Genomic DNA, 17,948 nt, shown 5'->3' with positions numbered 1-17,948 from the left:
AGTAGCTTTTAATCAGTTATTAAGCGGAGGTGGTGTATTTATTTAGAATTATCAGGGATAAGTTGGATCGGTGCATGCTAGATCCTTCAGTTAGTCAGATCAATTCAGTGAAACAACAAGCAGTTTATCAAAAATGTCATGCGTCAAAATAAAAGCTTCAAATATGCTTTAAAAACCTTTAAATGTGTCTTTGCCTTGTGTTTTCTTGCCTTAAACCAGCCTTTAAATAAGTAGTAGTCGTAGGTTTGCTCTGGTGTACATTTGGTCCTCCAATCAGTGGGAGTAACTCAGTGAAACAAAGCAAATCATTTTGATTCTTAAACTTGCTGACAGCTACATAAGTATGTTATCTGCTTACAGCAATTTGCTCAAGATGCTTTAATTAAAGCGTTAAAATGTCATTTGTTTCAAAAGAAAAGCTTCCAAATATGATTTTAATATTTTTTAAAGGTTTTAAAAAGCTTCACTTTGTGTTTTCTTGTCTAAATTAATAATTTGTTTTATATGTACAGCATTTTTTAACCTGTAAAAGAACACTTCCAGAACAGCTGGACACAGCACATTTCAGCAAATTCAGTAAAAACAGGATGAGACTATTTTCATTGGCAGATTGATTCACATCTAGTTTCCCAGTGACTGGAATCAAAGTTTTAGTCATTTAATGTGATTTACTAAGAAACTAATACAGAATATTTTTGGCTTTATTGTTTAAAACTTTGGTCGTGGCATTTATGTTGTTTTCTCATCTTAAAATAGTGATAATCAGCAGGAGGGCTGGGCTCAGTTGACTTTAATCCATCTGAAAAGAAAGAGTTCATTGTGACGAAGCCAAGCACACCTCACTGTTTGTGAACAAACACGAAGCCCCGAGGGTTTGGTACTCTGTAATTTGGCTACTTTTATTCGAGCAGGGTCATTTTCAAGAGAAATTACAAATTAAGAATTCAATAATACTTTTACAAAGACATTTCAGGAAAGATTCTTCTTCAGTCATGATATCATACATAGTATTTAACAGTCCCTCTTCATTTTTTTTAGCTTAAAAAAAGAAACAAAGATGAAGAAAGTGGAATTTTTCAGTTGAAAATACAGTGTTTTCACAATTGTATAAAAGTTCCCAAATTTGGAATTTTCCAGTAGCTGGAAAATAAAGGAAAAAAAATAAAATAAAATAAGATTAAACTTCGCATTTCACAATGTTTCAAAACACAATAAATGCTCTCTTTACGTAAAATTTGCCCCTATGATCGACACCATGTTCCTTTTTACTAAAATATATCTATATATTGAAGAACTATAGTACTGTACACAACAGTATGAAATAAATAAAATTAGGAAATATAAAATGGGCCACATAAATAATGTTTTCTTTTCAACCTACAAATAAATGAAATGCAATTTGTTGTTTTCAAAAAAAAAAGAGGAAAAATGGTTTGGTGTAATACTGACAAAGAAAAGAGGTGAGAAAACATTGCACAACATAATGTAAACTAAGGAACTGCTGCCTATAATACTGACACGGGTGCTTCAAAGAACAACGGTGAACCATTTCATCAATACTGAAGCTGGTGAAAAAAAGTAACCTTCCTTTTACACAATACGAGGGTGGCACTTGCAGAAAACACACAGGTTAAAAGGTTTGCATATAAGGCTTCTTTTTTCTTATCAAAAACACCTTACAAAGGCTTCGTCCTTCATTTTTTTTTTTGACCCTCCCCAAAAGACAACATCTGTCCGTAAAACTGTATTTTCCCTTAAAATGAAGGTCTCTTTAAAAAAAATAATAATAAAGAAACAAAGAAAAAAATAAACAGGGGGGGAAAAAGCTCCTTCACACAGTCTTTGAATTTTAATTCCTTCATTTGATTCAAGAGGCCTAAAACAGTGTGGCTGGAGATGAAAACTAAAGATGACACCGTAGGTAGGTTGGTGATAACAAAGGTAATACCGAAGGACTGTAGTAGTGCAGATACTACTGCTCTTTTTCCAACACTGTATAAATATATACATAGGCAATACTTTTTATTATTTTTGTTCATGATTATAGAAGCGGAGTGCAATTTGTACAAGTCACTAGTTGTGCTATAAATACTATGGAACACAGGGGTTTTATTTGAGGAGGTTAGCACCACACATATTTTTAGGCCTTAGTACTGTACATTTTTTGAAATGTATTCATTTATTCATTGTTCGGTTTGCATAATGCAGCTTATTTCACAAACCCAAGCCTCCCCCTTTCCCCTTCAATGCCTCCTTCTTCCTCCTCCTCCTCCTCTTCCAGATTGATATTTGAGTCCACGTTGAGGAGTCCGTCAAGCTTCCCGGAAGCTTCAGGCACGTGCACGTACAGCTTAAAACACGGCGTTTTAAACCGAGCAGGTAAGAATACTTGAACCGAAAAGAGAGAAACTTAAAAACTTTTTTTCTTTTCTTTTCTTTTGTTTTTTTTTTCATTAGTTTTTCTTTTTTTTTAAACTTCTAAAGATGGGAAGCTTCTGAAGTGTCGCCGCCGATTACACGCCATCCTCCATCGCGTCCTCGTGATCCGATTTGGTTTCCGTTTTGCCGTCCAGCGAGCTATCGTCCATCGAGTGCTCTCCGTTCTCCTCCTCGTCCCTCAACGTGTCCGGGTCCGTGTCCATGCTCTTGCTCTCCTCCTCCTCCTCCTCAAACTCGTCGTCCCTCCGTCCGATCTTTGCGTACGTTCCATCCACTTCCTTTCGCCCTGCATCTCTGATCCCTCCGTTCACCACGTCATGCCTCAGGATAGCCTCTCGCTCCGCCAGCTCCGGGTAACCCTGAGGAGTCATGCCCTGCAAGTACGCCCTGCTCATGAGCAGCTCGGTGGGCTCCAGGTGGCCCTTCTCGCGGGCCTCCCTCTCTGCGGCCTCCCGCTCCTCGGCCTCCCGCTTGCAGTAGGAGTAGCGGTGGTTCATGTGCTGCGAGTATGAGCCCGAGTGCGAGAACCTCTTCCCGCACTTGTCGCATTGGTAAGGTTTCTCCCCCGAGTGCAGTCTGGAGTGCTCGATGAGATGGTGTTTGTGTTTGAAGGCTTTCTTGCAGATCTGGCACTGGTGCGGCCTCTTGCCTGCGGAGACACAAAGCAGAGAAAAAACGAAAGGGACGTGAGAGGCGTCCTGCAGCCACAGCAAATCAAACACACACACACACACACACAAGTCAGAATCAAAGCAAAATATTGAGGAAAAACTCTGATGAACTGGATGGCATGGAGTAAAAATGACATCACCGAGCATTAAATCCAACTTACGACTTTGGGCTATTTGTTTATTCAAATTGGGAGCACAATGAGAAAAGCGTGCTCGCATTCACAGGCCTACATTATGGAAATTCCCCTCCTGTGGTTGAAGCATGAAGAAACTCAACCGCAACTACTGCGTGCCACACTGATGAATGCAACATAAATAAACTACTGCAAAAGCAAACAAACAGAGAAGGCGACAAAGGGGTAAACAAACCCGAGATGGGGCTGTGGGGCGGGGAAGGCTCCGAGGGGTAACCCTGCTCATCTCCAATTGCAATTCGAGTTCATGCCGAGGCCTGGGCCTATATTAGGTTTTGAGCTGGAGCTCCTTCCCTACCAAATATGACGGCGCGGCTCAGATGCCAAGGCTCAAAATGAGAAACCTGAGCTGTCCGAGAGTGCAGGGTGAGATAGTTTTATGACACGGGGCCATAAACTCTCTGGCTAAATGGCACTTTTTCCCCACACTCCTTCACCTAAAACATACCTGGATTCTTTTTAAGAAGCTACAAAGAAGCCTATAATTTTGGCATTTCCCTAACTGCTGCTCACCACGTGTGGAAATATGGCTTCCTGCCTCGCACAAATCACATGACTCCCCCCTCTGACAGCTCCGAAACTGCACTCCAGGTCCAACATCTGGCACGATATTGTTAAAAACACACAGCGACGCATCAGGAGTAGAGATAACGCATCCCTGCGCCCCACCCCATTTTTTCTCTTTTAAATAAAGAGGAGCTCTGACGGTGGAGCCTCCCTCCCTTTTATGTCCAACCAGATAACACGAAGGCTGCGTAAAGCTCAGAGCGCTTCTCTACAGATAGTGGATAAAATAAATGATGCAACTTGGTGAAAGAGGATCTCTGTATAATAACTATAATGAAAGACTTGTTATCGGTGCTCTGAAGCTTCTAAGCACTACTCCGCTGATGTGATCTATCGTCAATAATAGGGCCGATAAAGGCATTAGGGGGCCTTTTGCTGGCTTTACATATCTAGGTGAATTGATGTGTGTCTTTAAAGATAGCAAAGTGGTTCATACAGGAAGACATGATTGGGAAATAAATGGTACAATCCTGCCTATACCTGCAAAATTACAGAAAAAGAACACACAAAGCCTTTACTCATTCGCTGGATTTCAACCCTGTCAATGAAGAAGCAAGTTAGGTGTGGGTTTACATATATACAACTTAAGGGTTAAACAGAGAAGGAAAGAAGGAGGGAAAAGGGGGATAACATAAAAAAATATTTATATATTAAAATATATTCATACTGATAGGATTTGGCAACACAAACATTTAAAACATAAAAAAAGCATGGGGTTTAAAATAAGGGTCTAGAACAGTATATACCTGTGTGTTCATATTTGTGTCTTAGAAGGGAACTGCTCTTCTGGAATGTTTTGTCGCACAAGTCACACGCGTACATACCACTTTCGGTCTTCTTAATCTTCTTCCGCGACAGACAGGAGTCGGGGTCTGTCATGTCGTCCAGCCCTGACATGTAATCTGGTGTACCGTCGAGCAGGTCCCCCTAAAAAGAAAAAAAATCACAAACAAAAAAAGGGAGAAAGGATAACACAATAATGAATTTAGTGTGATGATGAGATGTTGTATATTCTTTTAAAAGTGAGAAAACAGTGAGGTGGTCACTGTGTGTGTGGCAAATAACATGACTCTAGCTTAAGCTAGCTTTATGTAAATGTTGCTAATATCTGTTGCTGACATTATTCCACATGTAATCCCTTTAAATTTTCACTTCAATTATGAGTTTATGTTCTTAATGTGACTCAAACAAAAATAAATTTATTTATAGTTATGTTTAACCAGAAGACACCTTTTTCTGAAGTGTAAATTGCTAAGCTAACTGTAAATTAAGAGTAAATATCCAAATGCTACATATTGCTCAAAGAGCGTTTGTGTTAAAATCTCAGAAAGGTGTGACAAATTTTTTTTTAGCAAACACAATAAATATTTTCTGAGCTGCTGGGAGTTTTTAACCCTTTTAGAAGGGTATTTACCTTAAGCCGCTGTAGCAAGAAAGCTAATATTTGTTAACCCAGTATGTGTATATTTTTTTAAATGTGAAAAAAAGTTTATTAGTTGTTTATTTTTTTAGAATATGTATGTTAGAAATGCTAAAGTTTATTTTTCCTGCTAACTTTGTCTTGATAGAAAAACAACCTTGTACTAGTAGTTACATTTTCAAGCTATATAATCTTTTAAGGTGACAGTTAATTATAACTAAATTAAGGAAAAATAAGGTGCCTGTGTTCATGTGCCGGTTTATTAACTCCTAATACTAATTTGAGAGAAAGCTAATGTTTATAATTTTAGTTGCAATTTCTTATATTTAGGTTTGCTATGATATATCTTGAAAAATTGTATGAAGTTTGACAAAAAGTTAGCAATTAGGTGTCATGCTAATTGCTATATTAACAGCTAAGTGTTTGTTAGCTAATTAGTATGCTTTGAGAGTGTCATTTAGCAAAACTACAAACACTTTGTAGCTCAATCTACGTTGGTGGAAAAGCTCAATCTTGATACGTATATTATTTTAAATTACATTGATTTACATTATTAGCTGAAATTTGTGAGTTTAGGTCATAACTGCTTCATATTACATTAATATAAAGTTACTGATAGCATGCTAATTTCTAAACTAACTGTTAATTTTAAAGGAAAGTCCAGAAGATCAACGCAAAAAAAAAGAAGTTATTTAGTTGTGAATATCCTCTTTTCTTTAAACAATAGCTGGTGAAAGATCATAAAAATATCTAGCCAGACACCATTTGTCCACATAGGATCATTACACTGAAGCGTTCCTCCCAAACAATCACACAACGCTACATGTTCTCATGCATTTTTGATTACCAGCACATACCGGCGTTTATTTCTTATAAAACTTTCAGCTCTGCAGTAATATCACCCATCTATAACTGACAGTCTCCTCATTATGAAACACCGCTATAATGGTGTATTCAGTGTGGTCTAATTTTGTACACGAGCGTTAATTCTGCACATTCCTTTAAAATTCTCTTTTATGATGAAGATTAGTCTTAAATATGAATTGATGGAGAACAATATTACAACATTAGAGGAGGCACAGTGAGCCATTCTTGACATTGCAAACTCATATAATGATTAAAATCAGAAGGTGCACCTTAATGGCCAATATTGAGCCACCGAAGCTTTCTTTAATGAATATGTGTGTGATAATGTGGGGACAGCACTGCACTGTGTTTTAAGAAGGGACCACTATCACTCTGCAATCAATTTGAACTAAACGCCTGTAGCTGTATTTTTAAAATCTAATTTAATAACTTAGAATAGGAAACATTATTAATACTTTTTTTCATCAAAATGGTTCCCTCTATGTTAAACAGCCTTCAGCATTCACTGGTAATGAACATGGAGACTGTGCATTATTAATCCACATGTAGAAGCTCATTTTGGCTTTGGCTCTCTTTAAAATGCAGCAAAGTTGCAATGGGAAATTTCAGAGAAGTGCACAGCTCCGGGGCTCACCTTTGTCATTTTTACAAAGGCCTTTCACCCATATTTAATAACAAAATATGTGCGTTCAGGCCAGCTCTGGAGGAGGACTGGAGTCGAGAGCATTAATGTACTCCAGCGGGTAAAATTTACTGTGCAGAGTGGTAACAATTAGAGCTTTAACGAGATTAAACTTTAGGGCCAATATGGGTCCTGTCATATATTTGAACCTGATGCTGTTTGATATTTTGTGCCAGTGTTTTTTTGAGGGTAAAAATTAAAACACCACTAACATTCATAAATCTGCAAATGAAACTCTGGTAGAAGGGCTGGAGGCTCATTAAGACGGGATGAGATAATCCAGTTAAAATGAAGTCAAGGAAGTAGAAGCAATCCTCAAAGCTTTTTCTTTTTCATCACTGAATGATATTACTGCTAAAACAGCTGAACACAGGCTGCACAGGCCCTCCTTTCCTCCCACTAATGACGCCTCACTTTTTCCACCCCGGGGTTGTGTCACAGCTGTTTATCTCCATCGCCTATGCCAGTTCAGTCTACCTCAGGTGAGCGTTTCACTCTCCTAACTCCTGAGTGGTTTTTTAATTAGTACAGAAATGAGTTCAGATCATTTCAGAGAATCTGAGTGAGCCTGGGGCTTTCACAAAACCACAGGTGGCTTATTTACCTGGAAACCTGGTTTCCGCTGGTACTTTCTCCTCTGCTGCATCTCGGCAAGGGTAGCTGCCCCTGCTGCATAAGTGTAGGCCATGTGTGGTAGGAAGCCCATTTGATCCATGCCCGGATAGGGCCTAAGACCTGGTATGCTGGCCTGCATCGGGGGCATGAATGTGGCGGGTGGGAAAGCGCTCTGAGGTGGAAGCGACGTGTACAAGGGTTTGGCCGCAAACGGGTTAATGCCGAAGATGGGGCTAGTGCTTTTTTCTAAGTTTCCATTGTTGGTAGAGCCTGAGAAATCCTTTTTGAGATAGGCCAAGTTCAAAGGCTCTTCGAAGTGCTCTCGGGGAGAAGGGATGCTGTTATGGTCAATGGTAATACTGTTGACTTTAGGTCTGCTTTTGACAGTCAGTGCATGCTTGGGTTCCTTCATGAGTCTCGGCAGAGACAGGTCCAGCGGCTCAGCCTGCAGGTCTTCTGAAGTCAAGCTGTTTGGAGTGTAGGAGCTGCTGTGAGAGTTTTTGGAAGAAGTGGAGGACAGATTTAGCGGGGAAGGGGTGTTGCTGCGGGAGTGGTCCAACTTTTCACCTGTGGGTTTGGTTTGGCTGCCGCTGAACTGGTGGTTTTTCAAATGTCTGAGCGAGTTGTCACAGTTGTTCACGTTGTTATGGAGCTCTGCTATGGAGGGTGATGTGATGCGGTCAGTAGGCTTGATTAGAGACAGTGGCGACCTAGCTGCCAAAGAGTCTTTTGGTGGAGTGTGGTGGTTATTTGTTCCGACAACCATATCCGTGTTGTTCCTGTGCTCTAGTGGTGGGGTCCTGTTAGTGCCGTACTCGTACATCTTTCGCTGCTCAAACCACTCCTTGACAAATTCCTGAGGAAGGCCGACCGCTATGGAAATCTTGAGCAGCTCCTCCGAGTTGGGCTCCATGTTCATGGCAGAGTATGCCTTCAACACAGACATGTGGTCCCTGTAAGGGTTAAGAGGCCCAGTGAGTACCTTGTCAGACAACACGGAGGAGGGTAAGTGAGTGTTCTTCTCCATGAATATCCCTGGTTTATTGGGCATCAAATTCTCACTGGGCTGCAGCACAGCTTTGATCTCCTCGTTCATTTTACACAGGTAGCGTTCGTGCTGATGCAAAGGTATTGGCCCGGGGAAGGTTTCTTTGCAGTATTGGCAAGCGTAAGGTGTAAACATGTTGTTTTCCTGCACCTTCTCATCCACACCTCCTTCAAGCATGTGGTTGGGTTTCTCTCGTTTGATATTGCTAATCTGTCTCTTTGAGTCTGTAGTCAAGCTCTGGAGGCAGGCTTTGGCTTCGTTCACTTTTTCTAATGTGTAGTCGATGATGCTTTTGGTGGCGCCGTTGTGATTGACAAGTGGAAGACCGACCTGAGCCGTTGTCAGCGCTTGTTTCTGTTCCTCTATCTGGGATCCCAGCTCCTTCATGTGGGCTTTGAGCTTGGAGAGCTCTTCTGGCTTGCAGTCCATTTTCTGCCTGCACACAGTGTTGTCCACGATCTGGAGAACCTTCTGTACTTCGCTCAGGTTATTCCCCAGTGGACCCGGGTAGCTCAGGAGCTGCGCTTCAAGTCCGGCCATCCCAAGATGCTGCAAGGGGCTCTGGGCCGAGTTGTGGTGGATCCCAAGTGGGCTGTTTCCCCCCACTCCTCCATTCATGAAAGGCCCAGGAGCGGCAAATCCATGAGAAGCCATCATCAGCTTGTAGTCGAAGTCCAGCGGCTCCGTCTTGATGTTCAGGTGGTTGTTGTGCTCGGCGAGGCTGAGTGGCTTGCCGTTCTCAAGCTTTTGCCGCAGCTGGGTGATGGCAGTGTTAGTGGGGGAGGCGGAGGCAGAGGTGGGGGAGGAGCCTGTCTTCATGTTGCTGCGCATCCTGCCATTGACTGCAATCAAGCCAATACACTTTTTGCTGCTGATGTGGGAACTGTAGGAGCCCGAGTGAGAGAAGCGCTTCTTGCAGTTGGGGCACTCATAAGGTTTTTCACCTGAAACAAGAAATATAGATGGTTAGCCAAGACCAGTAAACAACCAATTGGCTCAAAGGGGGGTCATGCAATTTTGCTTTTTCTCTCATATTATTTTACGGTCTATACTTTACAATATAAAACGCCTTGAGGTGGCTGTTGCTGTGAACTGGTGCTATGTAAATAAAACAGAATTGAAATTAACTGAATTGTGCCAAGATGTGCAATATGCGCTAGAGCCGGTAATCTGCCAGTGTAGTGTATGCGTTTTCTTTATTTTCTGCCAAACTGAATTGGTTTAGAGATCTTTGCTCTTTTTTTGTACTTACATGTTTTGAGTGAAAGTAAACCATTCTTTAACATTTATTAGCTTTAACGTTTTCTGCTCAGCTCAGTGGGCACACAAAGACACTAAACACAAAGGCATGGAAACCTCACTGACTACTTTTGTTTTGGACATTTTAAGCATGTTCAAACAAGTGTGATGGACATCAAATTATTTTTATTTGATTTTATTTGTAGGAAAAAAGGCTCTCATCCAATAAACTGTAGGAATTAATTGAAAAAACAAATTCCTTAAGAGTTGGGGCACTGTTAAGAAAATGTAAAAGTTATTTAATTCTTCATGTTTTGCTTTGAACCTAAAGTCAATGTAATCTGAAAAAAACTGCATTAAAAATAAATTAAATTATATAAAATAATAAATTATAGTTGAGCAATAGGGCTTCCTAGGTAAGGATACTATTTGTTTCATGCTTGTATTACCAGAATAACAGCTCCACAGTACAGTTTTGAAGTAAGTTTAATGTACACATCTGACCTCTGCAACAAAATACTGTTTAAGGCTGATAAAAAGGAAAGTTTGCGACAAGTAAACAAATAAATTCAATTCAATTTAAAAGCTTCACACACATAAGCAAATATTGCACACCCCGAGGACTTCAGTGTCCATTAACAGCCAACGAGTGTCCAAAATAAACCAAAAGGAATATCTGTGGATCCTTAAATCACCGTTATGAATATTCAAAGAGCAGGGCAGCGTTCTTCCTGCAACTCACCGCTATGAATCCGGAGGTGTTCCTTCAGATGGTGCTTGTATTTGAAGGCCTTGCCGCACTCGGTGCATTTGAACTTGCGGTTGCCGGCCGCTTGGTTGAGCAGTTGGTGCTGTGTGAGAGAGAAAAAAAAAAGAGCGAGAGAGAGAGAAAGAGATTTTAAAAAAAGAAAAATGTACAAACATGGAGGGGGTAAGAGTTCAGTTCACGCTACAAGCCAAATGGCTCCTGTCGCAAACGAAGCATCTTGGCTTTCTACTCCCACCTCCGTTGAGCAACTACAGGCAGCGGCGGCGATAACAGAGAGAATCACATACCTTTTAATTTCCTGGCTGCACAGCCAAAGGAGGCCTGCCTTTAGAATTTGGCAGCCCAGAAAATAGAATAAATGAAAAGAGTCTTTTTTTAGAGCGTTTCTCCTTCATTAGAGGTGCCGATGTGATCTACTTTTCATTTATTTGGGGTCTAATCAGTCCAAAATGTATTCAGAATCATCTGTGAGCTCTCTCTCGCCCAGCATACCTGTATTCACACCATCTGAATTGCACCTTTTTTTTTCTTTCCTCCCCTCTGCAAATGTGTTGCAGTAATTAGGTCCCCCCCCCCCCCAAAAAAAAAAAAAACCCTCAAATGTCTCTTTAATAATCTTGGGATAAAGAAGCCAGCACATGGGTCCGGCCTTGATTTTGCTGTTCAAAAAAAAGGTAAACATCAGTTGCAATCCATCACATTTGCAATTCAAACAGAGCCTTCCTCTCTTAAAAAAAGGGAAAGAAAAATCAAAATATAATAATACTCAGCAACAACAACACGGGGTGTGTAAACCTGGCTCGTCACTCACAAAACAATTAATTCCAAGTGGGAGGTAGGGATGTTAAATGGTTAGTAAATAAGGATAAAAGAAAAAAAGAGAGAGAGACACATTTTCTCTGAGCTTGCTAGGGGGAAAAGCAGAGCGACTCCCTCCTCCCAGTTCAGCCTTGACAAATGCTGGGGTGTGTGCTGACTCTACCCACATTCCTGGGGAGACAGATGGTGGCGCGCAGGACACTGGGAGGACTGGGAGGAATTGTTCAAACAGCCCCAACCTTCAAAGATCAAGCAGGGAGAGTCGAGGCCCCGCCAAGCGCCGGAGAGGGACCCCACCGCTCGTATGTTGCTGAGTTGCATAAACAAACAGCAACAGCTGCTTCACTACCTCCGCCCCCACCTCCATCGCCACCGCCACCACCTTCCTCTTACTTCCCCCTCCCTGAGGACCCCTGCCCGGTAAAGTTTAGTCTCGCCACCACTGCTAATAAGACACAATTGCTCCGCGCTCGTAATTGTGAATGGCACTGGCGAAAACGCTCCGTCTCTCCTTCATGGCTTGTTGTCTGTGTGAATGCCACCACTGCTGTTTGTGGGCGGGGGCCCGACTGGATTGGACTGGATGTTTGCATATGTATAACCTCTAATTAGTCATATTTCAGCTAATTGCTTAAGAGGAGGAGGAGTATTAACGCTTGTAAACATAGCAGACAGAACGGAGCAGCACATGTTTACCTATCAGAACATTACTCTTTATGTTAATCTGACTGCGGCTCGGCTTGTTGTTAATTGCCAAATGTACATCTAATATAAGCAAACAGTGGAGTTTGTCAGTGTCGATAATTAGAGGACAGGCTTAAAAAAACAAGAGCGCCACCTAGGGAAAGGAATCAAAATGAGTAAGACATCACCTCAATCTCATCTGGAGGATTAGCACTTAAACAATCCAGCTCATTTACAAATCAAGATAACCGGCTTTGTAGAAGGAGCCACGGTGCTTGAATAGGAGTCTTTGGCCATTGACTGGACTCCGGAGGGGAGCAGCAACAGCATTGTAATATGAGGATTGGGACAGTGGCTCAGTCGGCCGGCCCATCTGCTCACGTTTACACCCAGCTGGTAGATCAGGTGAAAGTGCTGGCTGCTGACATCTGATCAAATCAGCCACAGTCTGAGCCTGTCATCCTCGCTTCAGAGAGCACAACACAGCACCCACGACCTGGGACTGAACACCGCAAAGCATCAGAGTACATGATATCATCTGTTATTGGCTGAATGGCTCAGTTCTTTTTTTATAACTCTACTTGCATTACAAGGTTTTTCTAGCAGAGGAAGTCCAAGAGAAAATTGGACACCGAGACGTGACAGATTATTTTTCTCCAAATGGGGCTGACCCATTTGAGCTGTAGTTCTTCTGTATGTAAAAGAAAAAAGTCTAACATTTTATAATAAACATTAGTAATAAACGATAAATTGGTAGTTACCTTTGTATCTCACCAGGACCAATTCATTCTTGATTTTTCACTTAGTTTGGCAGACAAGTACAGACCCCCTACATTAGTCTAGTTATTATTACAATCCGCCAAGTTATTACTGCTATTAGTTAATAGTAAAATGTTTAACTAAGTTTCTTACTGAGACCCATACATAATCTGATTACTGGCATGTCTACAATAACCATTGCAACACAGATTTACATCAGTTTTTCTACTTTTAACAAACCACGAAATGACAATATTATTTGCTACTTAATAGTTTGTGTTTATAGATGGTTAAACATCATTTCCTGTCTTACTCATTGTTTGGTTTTGTTTGTAGTCTAGGTTCACATTAGGCTGGGGAAGGCTGTTCAGATCAGGGTTGACTGAATCTGTGGTTTTATAGGTGAGCTAAGAAAATGAGGAAAGTGATGGTAACATTTATTAATCATTAATAGCTTGTTATATAATCAGAATGTAACTATTACAGAATTGTATTATTTATGTAGTTAAAAATAATAAATTAACAAATTTTAACAAATTATTAGCCAATGATTTCAGGGTGTCTGAGTGAAAAAAAAGTTCTGTTTTTTTTTTGTTTTTTTTTTAAGGCCAAACAGCTGCCTGCTGGAGGTCTCTTCCTGAGAAAAAGGGAGTTCCTTGTCCCCACTTTCATCAAGTGATTGTTCATAGGTGGATCAATGGATTGCTGGCTGAAGTGTCATTAACTCATAATACAATACAGTTTGGCATGACTGTTGCATGGCGCTGTTTACATGTCTACATAAGTGGATTCTTTACATTTAGAGGTTAAGTCGCAGTTTTTAATAAAGCAAAAATTCTTCAATTATAATTATCCTCCGAAGCAAAAACACCAACTTCATCTACTTTGAAATGTACTGCTCCGATTTTAGCTTACTGAGAACTTATAATTATCCCCAAATGTGCAAAAACTCTGAAAGCGTGCAATTTTTTTTTGCCACAATCTATCTCAGCGCACATCTTCAACTAAAAGCTGACAAGCGAGTTAAACACCCGTAACTGCTGGATGCGTTTTCACCTCACAGAACTTTAAGGTGATTCATGCTAACTGCCAGCGGATTCACATTATATTTCAGACGTACAAGATATAAATCGTGGGAGAAAAAAATTAAAGTATACACAGATGTTTATGCAGTGCATGAAATTAGAAGTGGAGGGGGGTGGAGTTTGATGGAGTGCTACGACTGCGGGCTGCACCAGAAGAACATTAAAGGCCAGGAGTGAAGTGAAGTTAAGGAGCTGATAAAAATTTCCAAATTGGAAATTAACACAATCATTCGATCGTGAACACGAGACTGGAAAATCATATCAGGGAGGGCCATCAAAAAACCATTTAGGGCCTCAATTAAAGTTATTACCATTAAAGGATCTGCATCTTCAAAATGCCATGAAAAATTAATAATGATTGCCAATCAGAAAAAATGATCTCCCTTCTCTGAGGGATCGGGGCACATTAGAAATGAAATGAAACAGGGGACAGACAGAGGAGGAAAAGGAAGGAGGGAAAAACAGGAAGAAGGGGATGGGATGAGGAAGAAGAAGGAGAAAAAAGAAAGAATATCCCCCTCACCTGATCCCTTGCAGGCTTGTGTGTGGCCATATGCCGCTCAAGCTGAGTGCGGTAAGCAAACGTGTAGTTGCACAGAGGGCAGGCGAAGTTCTCCTCGTTCTTCTCATGGCGGTACTTGATGTGCTCCTTTAGCGATGTCAAACGCTTGTAGCCCCGGTCGCAGTAGGGGCAGGTCAACAGTTGGGCGAAGGCATCTGGCGTTCCAGGTGGCAGGTCTGCACAGGAGACAGCGGGAGGAGGAGAAGGAGGGAGGAGGAAGGGGAAAGGAAAGCGGGCCAAAAGGTCAGCGAATCAATGGCAACTAACGGGCGGGCTGCCCAGAGTGGTATGGGAGTTATCTCTGCAATCTGCTCCACATGAGAGTCACAGTGTCAGGCTGGCATCCGCTGCACTACGACCTCCTCCCAACTCACACACAGCACTCCCACTCGTTCTCACTTTCCTCCACATAGTTACAAACATGTACACAGTACTGGACGCACACACTATTCCACAGATAGTCCGAATTTCTTTAAACAGCCCTCATTTTCTAGTCCCCCCACACCTAACCACCACCGCTGGCACGTTCATCGTGTCTGCAGCGTGAATCACAATCCCGCTCAAATTCAAGCCCCCCTCTTCCAATTCTTTCCCTCCGGGGAGCTTCGGAGGTGTGCTATCTGATTTCAAGCCCCTGCCCAGCTGTTGCTTAAGACTGTAGGTAAACACCCAGGCATCCGGCGAATCTGTGGGACCAACAGCTGCCCGGTCGTGTCAGCGAGAAGACTTTTTCTCCCCCTTTCTTTTCTTTTTTTTTTTAAACATTTGCCAGGACATTAGCTGAGCAAGCACCCTCAGTTACTGCAGCAGTTATGCTATAAGAGTAGGCACATTTAAGGCTGGATATCCTTTAAAATGGTCTGGAGTAATAGGAAAGGTTTTTAAATGCATCGGTTTAAAGAACGTTTTAAGACATTCTTCAAGTTTAAAGGTTATTGTGGGTGTCTTTCTGCAAAAAACATCCACCAAGCTGCTGGCAACACATCTAGAGTTAAGAGCAGGGTTTGGGTTAGGTTTTGTCTACTTGGACAACCTTGAACTGAAAAACTATGATGCCAGAACAAATGCATGAGGCTTAATTTGAAAGATATCATATTCTCCTTCCTGAAAATATGCCTGTTTAGCCCTGTGAGGTCTAACCCTAAACCTACTTATATTTTAGAGGGAAAAAACTTTAATAGATTTGATGCTTGCCATCTAGAAGGATCCTTTTTGGTATCCCATGATTGTGAACATTTGGAAGAACAATTAAAGAATCATAATGACAAATTCTGATAGGTTAGGGTTCGGGTTGGGTCAGTGCCAATGACCCCAATGACTTAGACTTTACTTTCTTTTAACACGTGACTAAAAATAACCCTAACCCTGACTCTGAGAGGTTAAACCTACCTGTAACTCTTCCTTAACACAGGGAACCATAGATAGGTTATCAAAATTAGGTCAAAATTAGCATCAATTCCCAATATTTTCTGAGTCATAGCTGTTCTGGGTTACATCTTGTCTTGTTTCCTTCCTCTCACCCTAATCTTTTGACCCAGATCCTTCCTACAAACCCTTGGACAGGACCCGTACCGTTCTCCTCCGGTCCAGTGGCTTCCGGTGTGCCCAGGCGGGACAGCTCCTCGGGGGCTTCCGGGTAGATGATGGCGGTGTCGCCCCGCTGCAGGTACTCGGCGATGCTCACCACGTGGCTGTCGCTGTCATCCAGCTTCCGCTTGGCAAAGAAGTCCTCCAACTCTGAAGTGCAATCGACGCTCTTGACTGAAGTGACAGAGAGGAAGAGAGAGAGATGGAGATTGTGAAGGAGGAGACTGAGGACAGGAGGGTGGGGGGGAGGCGAGAGGAATAAATTGGATTCCCTTCGTCCCCAGAGAAATGTCTTACAGGAGGATATTGGGAACATCTTGGTGGAAATGTGATGAGGATTGCCACCCTAAAACATTACGGCCGTGCTTTGGGGAGAATGCATCTAAATTACTGGGCTTGCTTGTCACGCCATGTCGGCTAAAACAAGAACTGTAACTTAATCTGAACAAAAGTCGGGAGATAAAGGTGCTACCATGAGCCTTGAAAAAAACTTCACTGACCTAATTTACGCAAATAATTTTTTAAAAAAGAGCCTCATATACATACACATACAGACAAGCCTGGCTTAATCAGCAACAGAGCCACGTTTCTCAGTATCGACTTTCACATATAAGGTCAATCAAGAGGCTGTGGCTTTTGTTGATTCTGTGTTGAACAGATTACCAGGGCCAAACCACAAAAAGAGAAGAAAAAAAAGGGAAAGAAAGAGCGAGAGAGGAGAGAGAGTGTGGGGGGTGGGGGCGGGGGGCATGCTTTGCCATAGCTGAGCTGAATGAATCTTAAGCCAACCAAAGTGCTGAGGCCACACAATGCGTTTTCTCAAATTATTTCCCAGTCCCTTCTCTTCAGGGAAACTCTTAAGCTGCAGCGTGGAGATAGCTGCCTCCTAAACAACAAACCGGAGCAAAAAGAAAATCAGCAGCCTTCATTAGTCAAGGGGATGGCCGACTTTCAAAACATCACACGTACGCGCGCACAGACACGCACACATACTGTTTACAACCTGGAGAGATCCTGGAGGATGTTTGGCGACCAAAATTCTTTTTTTAAAAAAAATCCTCACAAAACAAAAACAACCAAGTGACGTCTCATCAGACCCCAGTTAATTAGGCTTTTAGACTGCGAGCCAAGGTGAGGTTTAAAGAGCGATTTGTTAGACCGTGATGACTTTGCAGGCCAATTTGCGAAAGGTCAAGGTAGTAGATATTTGGATGTCAAAAATGGCACCGAAATGTCATCGGTGCCAATGGATCGCTTTTGATAACCGTGATGGCATAATTCTCAGTCTTCTCATTAGATGATTCTTTGTGGCTTTGGAGGAAGTGCTAAGCTAATTGTGATGATTGACTGATGATTGACTGGGTGCGGCTCAGTGCAAGCAGTTCCTGGACTTAAAGCTGAAAAGCTTCAGGGTAATGAAACATGGTTTACTTTAACATTCAGCTGATGCAAGCGACCAAGCTTCTATCATCAGGAATAATAAAATGAGGACATATTCTGGATGAAAAAACATACATGCAAAGTGTTTCTTTAAGGAGAAAACGACCAGCTTTCTTTCCAACGGACGAGGAAATCACCTGGATCAAAGTGTGCTTTGGCATCGGGGGACGTGATCAAACTGCTCATGTCTTTAAATGAAATCACATGTGATCTAGTGGCGGGGAGCTTCCACAGCGGTGCCACAGTATTGTTTCCAAAAGTCCTTTAAATGGAAAACATTTGCTGGGCTTGAATTTTCAGAACATGAAGAGGGGGAGAGGAGAAAAGAAAGCGAAGAAGAAAACACCAGCAGAAAGTAACGGTAATTAAAGCTGAAGGGAGGATTTTGATTCAGGGCTGCATGGCGTTCTGCTGGGCGAGTTCAGTTTACCATAACGGCGTCCGAGGCCAATTGTCAGGGTGGCCAGGATGATATCATGGAAGGGAGGGTATGTGGCGACA

At 41.9% G+C, this 17,948-nt stretch overlaps 1 protein-coding gene across 5 annotated transcripts in view; it reads right to left on the bottom strand.

Moving 5' to 3' along the window:
* Positions 1–873: 873 nt before the first annotated feature.
* zeb2b (zinc finger E-box binding homeobox 2b) overlaps positions 874–17,948 on the bottom strand; it is a 97,900-nt gene continuing 80,825 nt past the window's right edge. For 3 of the 5 annotated variants that reach the window (XM_084921754.1, XM_084921755.1, XM_084921757.1), the window contains 6 exons: positions 15,993–16,181; positions 14,382–14,596; positions 10,485–10,593; positions 7,445–9,447; positions 4,618–4,798; positions 874–3,088 (listed from right to left, as the gene is read on the bottom strand). In XM_084921754.1, coding sequence (XP_084777880.1) covers positions 2,514–3,088; positions 4,618–4,798; positions 7,445–9,447; positions 10,485–10,593; positions 14,382–14,596; positions 15,993–16,181 — 3,272 coding nt within the window. In that variant the 3' untranslated portion in view covers positions 874–2,513. The remainder of the gene's footprint in view (positions 3,089–4,617; positions 4,799–7,444; positions 9,448–10,484; positions 10,594–14,381; positions 14,597–15,992; positions 16,182–17,948) is intronic. The other 2 variants (XM_084921756.1, XM_084921758.1) reach the window with 1 other exon arrangement.

Source organism: Perissodus microlepis, chromosome 23 (genome assembly GCF_051167445.1).
Source record: "Perissodus microlepis isolate ML-2025 ecotype Zambia chromosome 23, ASM5116744v1, whole genome shotgun sequence".
In the NCBI taxonomy this organism is placed as follows: domain Eukaryota; kingdom Metazoa; phylum Chordata; class Actinopteri; order Cichliformes; family Cichlidae; genus Perissodus; species Perissodus microlepis.
Note: the sequence above shows the minus strand (reverse complement) of the source record. Positions and strands in the feature narration are given on the sequence as shown.